This window comes from Porites lutea, chromosome 10 (assembly GCF_958299795.1).
Source record: "Porites lutea chromosome 10, jaPorLute2.1, whole genome shotgun sequence".
Taxonomy (NCBI): domain Eukaryota; kingdom Metazoa; phylum Cnidaria; class Anthozoa; order Scleractinia; family Poritidae; genus Porites; species Porites lutea.
The window spans coordinates 12,081,017-12,089,511 of NC_133210.1; the positions used below are offsets into that span (position 1 = coordinate 12,081,017).

Genomic DNA, 8,495 nt, shown 5'->3' on the forward strand with positions numbered 1-8,495 from the left:
CCCCAAATCCTCCTTTCCTCCCAACCCCACCCACCAGGCGATAAATAATGACCGGTCCCTTAGACCGATTTAAAGTCCCTATGTGCATAAAGTATACTAGTATCGTCAGTGAAAAGGTAAAACTTCCATTACGAAAAGCAGTGGACCAAGCACTGAGCCTTTATTAGAAATAAAGGACGAAAACCGACTGTTGATAACACCTCTTATACTGACCATAGCGTTCCAGCTTGTTTAAAAGTATATTATTGTTTACAGTGTCAAAAGCTTTTTTTAAGATCAATAAAAATGCCACATGAAAATAATTTGTTATCCATGATTATGTTATTTTGGATGCTGCTGATAATATCCAAAGTAGCATTATGAGTAGCGACGAGAATCACATTCAGGCAAGGTTTTAAGGTGTCAAATTTACTAAAATAAGATTCAAGTCGTTTGTACATCAATTTTTCAAAGATTCTATTAAAATGGAATAGGAGGGAAATAGGTGTATAATTATTTTGATGAGTATCATCGCCCTCCTTGAAAACAGGGACCACTTTCGCAAATTTCAGTTTTCCCAAATGAATGGGAAAATTCAATATTTCTGCCAGCGGACTACTCATAACCAGTCTGGCGCATTTTAGAATAAAAGATGGACAAGCAACCCATAACTATTATTATCTGGTAACAACATTATTTCAAATTCAATCTCAGCTGGAAGAAAAAAAGACTGATCTGACTAGTCCAGAAAATTGGGCCGTCGCGACCTCAAAAGTTTGACGCGATAGGCAGAGCCTCGTGTTGAGGGTTACCCAACGACTGTTTTCTGTGAATTATCTGCTCGGAGAAGCAAATATTGCCTGGAATTTTCTATTGCTTAAGGACGGCTAGAAGTTTCTAGATGAACGTTCCATTCAGGTACAATTTTCGAAGCGTATCCTCTACGATTTTCTGAAGTTTAATTTCTCACATTTTACTTCCCCTTTTCGGCTAATTGTCGTAGAAAAAAGAAACCTGAAATTTTCGGATTCAAAAATATGATGCGTAAAACGTTAAATTGCAGCTAAAATTTCGGGGTGAAATAATACTGAAACCCTTGTAATTTCGAAAAGACTAAAATTCCCCTAGTATGACCGAACAAATACAAATTTTAAAACATCGGTAAGAATGCATTTCTATGCATCTGAAAGTACTATGGATAACCTTAACAGTGTTTTCAATGTATTTTGGGGGAAACCATCTTTGGGTGCCCCTGCGTGTTCTGCTCCTCGATCAAAAAGACAAAAGGAGGCCCTGCCTTCGTTAATGGAAAAAATAGTAACTTTAATTGTTTTACATTTAAAAGCAATCAAAAATACTGCAAAAAAAAAAGAGATGACCGAGCTACGCTACTGCCTAATGTCTATTAGAAGCATCACCTGAAGCATGTCGACAAAAGAAGAAGGAGGAGGAGGAACTGTGAGCTGCCTCGATTAGTTTTAGCTACCTGCAGATCAGTCACATTTCAAATTGATTGTAACAGCTTTTTATATATAATGAATAATATTGAACTTGACCTTGAACTAGAAGAAGAAGGAGGAAGACGAGCAGAAGGAAAAAAACAAGAAGAAGAAGGAGCAGCAGCAGCAGAAGAAGATCAAGAAGAAGAAGATGGAGGAGGAGGAACAGAAGAAAAAGAAGAAGAACAAGAAGAGGAGCAGCAGCGGAAAAAGAAGAAGCAGAAGATGGAGGAGGAAAGGAGGGCAGAAGAAGAAGAAAAACAAGAACAGGAACAAGAAGAACAATACGAAAACGTTCCTCGTGGACAGTGAAAGGAACTCCTTTGTGAGAAGAAATGTCGATCAGACGAATTACCATCTACGTAACACGGCTACTAATTGTGAATGCGGAGGAATAGTAAGAAATGATATTTTTCCGGATATACCCTTCCACGAAATGCCCTTACTTTTCTTGTTTTGAGTAACAGGCGTCTTAACTTCTTTACCGGAAGTCTGCTAGGTGCATGACCCTGTGGCTGTAACCCAATTCGATTATAATTTCTGTCATAAACAAATTGCGCACGACGAGATCTCAGTTCCACTTCCCTTATTTCCTCTACAACAACACTTTCCTTATGTAGCACCTTCTCCAGCAAAGGAACTAACATCAGAGTACACTCGCTTATAAAACTTGCTGAAAATGCGCAATCTCCACACCGAAGATAATTCATGTACAACATCGCAAAATAAATTATTTCATGGAAAACATAAACACGTAATACAAGTTCAACAGTCGCTATCCCAATTTTGCAATTCACTCGGATCAAAAACATCCAACTCGTCCCTAATATTAATTGGCTCATCCATTCCGCCCTACACAATAAACCAATCACTAAATAAAATCAAAGAATCAACAAATCAGATGACCTCTCAGGACACATGCGCTTCAAATTTTATATCTCTGATTGGTGCATTTCGATCTTCTTCCCATAATCTCATCTCTGGACATTCCAGTTGGGAGCTTTTACATGTCATATGTCTTTGACCGGTCGGTCCGCTCCGACCGAAACTTGCCGTTTCATTTCCAAAAATTCTCGTTTCCAGCCCTACTTTGCTAAGCAGTAGTAAAAATTTCGGTTGGAAACTTTGTTTCAACTGAAAAATGTCGTTCCATTTTCTGTTGATATTTCCACTGGTTTCTAACTGGTTGGTTTGGCAAAATGGGAAGGCACCCTAAGTTAACGACATTCCTGAGCGTCTCAAATCCTTTAATACTTTGCGCTCCGCCTCAAATATTTATTGTAGCCGAAAGAACTCGGAGTGATCTCGCAAATCTTGAACTCATTTCTGTCACTAAGTCAAAAACCCAAAACAAGTCGAAAGGTCACCAACTTGCGTGCCCCATCTTTTCCAGTACCTCGCGCATACCTTATGGCTATTTTCACATCTCAAATTTCCTTGGGTCGCAGAGGCGCGATCAGCTAATCCCTCAACTTAGAGCGCCTAACTAATGCATTGTTTTCGAGCGAACACGTGGTACAGCAAAAACAATAAGCTTTATTTGCATGACTATAACAAAGTATTACAGTATTGCAATAGTTACTTGAATTTAATTATTGATTCCTTTAATTTTACATTAAATATTTGAAATAATTTGAAATATATTAATCATTTTATTACTTAGCTTATTTTTAACTATCAGTAGGATTAATTATTCCGGAGACAGGTTTATCTCTCAATTCAAAGCAAGATGATATAAATGAAATTAATTGGATGTTAATAAAATACTCAGTAGAATTCATCTTATGTGACTGTAGTCGTAGAAACGGTATTTTAAGTTCTAGTTTAGAGAAGAACATCTCTCTTATCGAAAAAAAAAACTTGGAAAATCCAATAAAAAGTGGGTTTCATCTTCAATTCTGTTACAATTGCAGAACAAAAAATGTGAGTCCCGTGCTCATCCCGTCTTCAACCAATCGTCGGTTGGATTCATTTGCATCATTTGCATCAAACGTGTGTCTTTAGCGTAAAATCTTTAACTTGCTCGTTGGCACTTAGCGATAGCCGTAACTAGTCAGGAGACGGTAATAGGCCCCTGAACTAGTAAAATATGTATGTATAGCGGGCACGTTCTGGCAACGAGTTTCATAGTTTTGGTGCGGCAAACGAGAACGACCGACACGCAACGATCCCGGATCTTGCAAACATTGCAAACTTTAAGACTGAATTAAGAGTGACCTACTTATTTCGTGAGTATTTCAGTTAAAGTACTATAATGATGCAAATATTAGTAGTTAGTTTATAAAGATTTTAGTTTAGTATTTTTACATATTCATGTTTTTGAACACTGAATGTAAATTTCTTAACATTATTTGAATTTATAATATTCCTTTGTAAAGCAACATGAGTCCATGGATATGACGCTCAGCTTTTACTAATAAATGAACTGTTCAAAAAAATGAACAAAGAAATTCGAAAAAAGAAAAAGGAAGCAAAAAAAACAATCAAATACAAAACAAAACAAAAATCAAGTAGCCCGTCCCGTCGTTACATTTTACAGGTCCGCTTAAGGCAAGGTAAGGATTAACGACCAGTATAACGTACTAGGTTTTACGATGAAACAGGCCCTTGTTTTTACCAAGAGCCATTATGGCTCTTGTTTTTACTTAATTGCATAGGGTTAAAAAACATGACAAAAAAATGACGGCTCTGTCTTTAACTACAGTAAATACAATAGCAAATGTGTCAATCTTGACAGTTTTGATCAAGCTTCAACTTTTTAGCTTGGCTTACAACATTCTTTTTCCTGTAAGCCAAGGTTTCTTTATTCTAGGTTTACAACCACGTAACAAGGCGGCCATGTTGGATGGCAATACAATAGAACGTTTTCTTGAAGAATTTAAATGAAAATAGAGTTTAGTTCCCAGAGGAAGAAATGCTTTTGTCCTTGTCATCCAACATGGCCGCCGTGACGTCACGTGCCAACCAGCAATTTACAATTTTAAAGAGGTTCATTTGAAAGCGTTCGAACTCCTTAAAATGGCTGAAAACTTAGCTACACTATCAACTAACTTATCCACTACTTCCCTCTTTACCTTGCATCTTAAATTCCCTCTCTCGTCAGATATAATGAAGAGTCTGCCAGTAGAAGAATTTCTTTTTAAGTCTTCAAGAATGTTCAAAGGGACTTTCCAGCCCGGATATTGAAACTCGACGTCATCTTCACGGAAAGATACCAAACCCTTGATTACACGAGTTTTCAATCGGAGTAAGTCATTGTTCCCCATCTCTATTCCTTGGTCGCCAACGAAAACTAACAAACTATTCCCTGGCCGGCCGGAAACGATTTTTAGTTGAATCTCATCGATGTGGCTGTAGTTATCCAGATATCTTTGCTTTTTATCATCAGGGAGTCCCAAAAAGTGAGGGCTTGAAAACTCAACATCTTCCGGTGCAAATGAGATTCTACCATGACGTAGTTTGCTCTTAAACAATAATTTGCCGGCCAAAGGTCCAGGTCCATGCGCGGTATAGGTGGGAGTTTTAGCTGTAGAAAGCAAAAAGAGAAGGTACATGTCAGATGGACAAAAAAATGTGGCGAATTAGGAAACCTTCTAGTTTCCTCACTTCTTTCCCTTATCTGGAGTACTATTGATAAAGTTTAGACTGTTTGTTTTGTCCGCTCTCTTTTTTTTCCCTTTCTTCCGTCAATACCAACTTAACACATGAATGCAAGAGTGAGGAGCTAGCCTGCGTTGCAGCCGGCCCACGCACTCGTAAATATTGGTCTAGAGCGTCTGCGACGCAGGCAATCAGGAGCAAGAGTGAAGGAAGTTAACAGAGTTAAGAGAAAGTGGTGAGGATAAAGTAGGAAGAGGCGTCGGGAGGCGAAAATGAAGGTGGATGTATTGTTGTGGTTAAATTTTATCCGCGGTTTAAATCTAATTTCCCTTTGTTTTAAACTCATTATCATACATTGCTATCCCTCAAAAAAGGGTAATAAAATTTAAACCAAGAATAAAATTGAACCACAACAAACATATATTCAAAAGAAATCCATAGATGCATTGGCAAGGAAGTTTCCACCGGAAGAAAACGTACTGATCTCGATATACCATCTTGTCTGGGAAAAATACAATAGAACAGCGTAAAATAACAAAAAAAGTACCCTTTTCTTGATGAGGTAATGATCCTGATGAGCTTTTGTTCTCTTCCGCTTTGGTGGGAATGGTTTCAGCCGGTGTAACTCGTCTGGCCTGCGATGGAGGGTCTGGGTTTGCTGACAGTTTATATTCAAACTTTTCACCATTTTTGCTTGGATCAAAAATATGTTTCAGAGCTTCCTCGTGAATTGGCCTGTGTTTCTTGTTCCAGGAAAATACAAAGCTTTTCCTTCCATCCAAATATTCTTCGCTGAATTGTACAGAAACAATTCTTCGGGCCCAGAGAGAGATAACTGATCGCTCTTCCTCGTCTTCACTTTTGTAGTTGTCATCTCCTCCAATGACTGTAATAAGATTACCTCCTGAGAAGCAAAAAATATATTAAAAGTAAAATTATCTCTTTTTTGAAACTGATTGCTGTATTCCGTGTAGAATTCTACAGAAGCTAAATCTTATTAACTATCGTTGAATTCTGTCATCCTAGCTCGGTTGATTGCTGATAAACTCTCCAACTTCAGCGAGAACTTGCACGTTAAGTCAAGCTTATTCCTTTCTTATCGCCGAGTTAAGTTGTTTCCTGAGAAGTTAGCCCTTTTATTAAAAAAAACGTACTATGCCCGATTTAAGCTTTTAAACTTTTCAGCACAATATTAATTTTAACATCAATAATTTTATAACAATACTAAAACCATAAACTGGTAACGTCGCGGCGTGAAGTCTTTATTAGAATAGCGCCATTACAAAGGCAGACGTTAACTGAAACAAAACATCGCACATTAAAATGCTTAAAATGGCACTACCCGACTGTGCGATCAATGAAAAATGTTGCAGTGTTGATGGAGGACGGGGGCGGCCCTCTACTTTCGTCCCCACCCTGAAGGATTTGACAGCTCAACGGTCTCCACCCCCAGGAATTTACCAAGGCAAAAAAATGCTAATGCATAAATGCATGGGGGTCAGCACCCGAGGGAGGGTGAGCTGGGCGCAGCTGGAATTGACTGGTGTATTGCTCGCTTTTTCATAGAGTGCAAAGTTTACAAGGTTCTAGTTTTGCATCGCAAATAATGTTGTTTAGTATATACTAAAGCACTGGATAGTGTTTTTCGGGCGCTCTGATTGGCTACTCAATCAGTGAATATCCTGCAATATTCACTGCTTCACCTCCAGTTCCTCCGAGCGAGCGACGCCAAACTCGCGTAGGTTGCGAGCAAAATGCTTTCCCGGTTTGCTGCCGTAACAAACTAAGAAATTTCACAACTAATCAAGCAAGCTATTTCCGAAATACATGAAGAAGGTGACGTAGTTCGGTTTGGAAGTTTTAACAGGTAAAGCTTTGTCTTTTTGACTTGAATAGTTATCGATAAAACCGGTGAAAAAGTTTTTTGTTTTCAAATGCAAATCAAGCTAAAGTCTTGCGTTACTTTATTTAGTTGACTTGTTCATAAATAAGCTTAAACTAAATTTAATAATCTTTTTTACAGAATTATTTTAAATACAAACAGAATTCACAACTCCTTTTGAAGAAACTTCCCCGCAAGAGCTAAACAAACGCCTTCAAAAGTTTTATTTGTCGCTAAAGAAAAAGCGACGACCGCGGCCGTTCGGTCATCGCGCGCCAAAATTGTAATCGTTGGCAACAGTAAATGAGTTAAAAATCATCATTTTGTGCTCAATTATCTCACTCTTTTAGTATATACTAAAACAGTGTCGGTGGCTAGTATTGGATATTTACCTCGCCGCTTCGAGGCCTCGGTAAAATATCCAATACTAGCCACCTCCACTTCGGTGGATAATTGTTATTTATATTTTTTAGTCACAAATATAATAGCCATCGTCAAGAATCCTTTAGGGAGCGCTCATTTATATTACTGAGCGTCACATTAATCGATTAATATTGACTACAAAAACATTAGTCGAAAGTTTTTGTTGGTCCTTCATACCTTTTTGCACATAGCCGGGCACAAAGATCCGTGAAAGATCAGTTACAATGACATTATACTGTATGCAGGTCGCGTTTGAAATTCTTACCTGTTTTCTGCAATAGAGCTCTGTATACCTTGGTGTAACCACGGCCATCGTTTATCGACAGACGTGACTCGTGAGCGTGAACGACGAAAAAAGCAAAATCGATCTGCAGTGCGGGAATAACTTTCTCGCTCAATTCAGCCATTTCAGAAAGGGAGAAGTAGTGACACTCCACTGTGAGATCGAAGGCCAGTTTCGGTTTCGAGGAGTTGAGTAAATTCTCGATGATACTGAGCTCGTAGAGCTGATCACAGTTAAAAAGATGGATCTTTCTCTGTCTTAGCATCTTTTCTAGCTTGAGAAACTGTGGACTCAATAAAAACAGTCAATTCAACCACAAAGAGACTGCGTCACTTTTCCAAGAAAACTGGGGGACTGTGCCGGAATGGTTTAGATGTTATCGCGCATGAAAGCTTTGAGGGGGGATACTGAACTCCAGGGGAATGGGGTGGATACATATGAGTAATTTAAAGTCTCCAACAATGGAACGTTCGGTTCCATCTAAGATCAATCCGTGCAAATTGTGATTCGTAAGTCTAAAGCTGCTAACTGCCTGAAAACAGGTTTCTCTTACTTTTATTAAGAAAATTCGCGACCACAGCCGAATTCAGATATAACCGCCCCGTAAACTAGACCGGTGTGTTCGTGTGTTTACTATAATTATTCCGAGAAATATCAAGGAAATACTAGACCGTTTAAAGTGAATTTTACACCTAGCTCTACTTCGTGAAGGTAAAAATCCCTCCTGTTTCAGGTCTTGAGGTAGGACTCTCTCTACCTCTAGTATGGTTGATCACTGTAGGTTGAGCAAGAGCCAAGCATTTGAAGATCGTATTAATCAGAGATGATT

General features: G+C 38.5%; 1 protein-coding gene across 1 annotated transcript; it reads right to left on the reverse strand.

Moving 5' to 3' along the window:
- Window positions 1-2,994: 2,994 nt before the first annotated feature.
- LOC140951143 (uncharacterized) lies at window positions 2,995-8,240 on the reverse strand. Its single transcript, XM_073400359.1, has 3 exons — window positions 7,649-8,240; window positions 5,626-5,982; window positions 2,995-5,004 (listed from the first exon to the last, which is right to left on the reverse strand). The coding sequence occupies exons 1-3, from the start codon at window positions 7,929-7,931 to the stop codon at window positions 4,469-4,471; spliced, it is 1,176 nt and encodes a 391-aa protein (XP_073256460.1). The 5' UTR covers window positions 7,932-8,240; the 3' UTR covers window positions 2,995-4,468.
- Window positions 8,241-8,495: the final 255 nt, after the last annotated feature.

Bases quoted from the DNA above. Each gene is read 5' to 3' on its own strand.
- LOC140951143 (XM_073400359.1), bottom strand. From the start codon at position 7,931: ATGCTAAGACAGAGAAAGATCCATCTTTTTAACTGTGATCAGCTCTAC. The intron at 5,983-7,648 runs GTAAGAATTTCA...TTTGCTTCTCAG, and splicing joins AGCTCTATTGCAGAAAACAG to GAGGTAATCTTATTACAGTC. The intron at 5,005-5,625 runs GTACTTTTTTTG...TGCTTTCTACAG, and splicing joins ATTACCTCATCAAGAAAAGG to CTAAAACTCCCACCTATACC.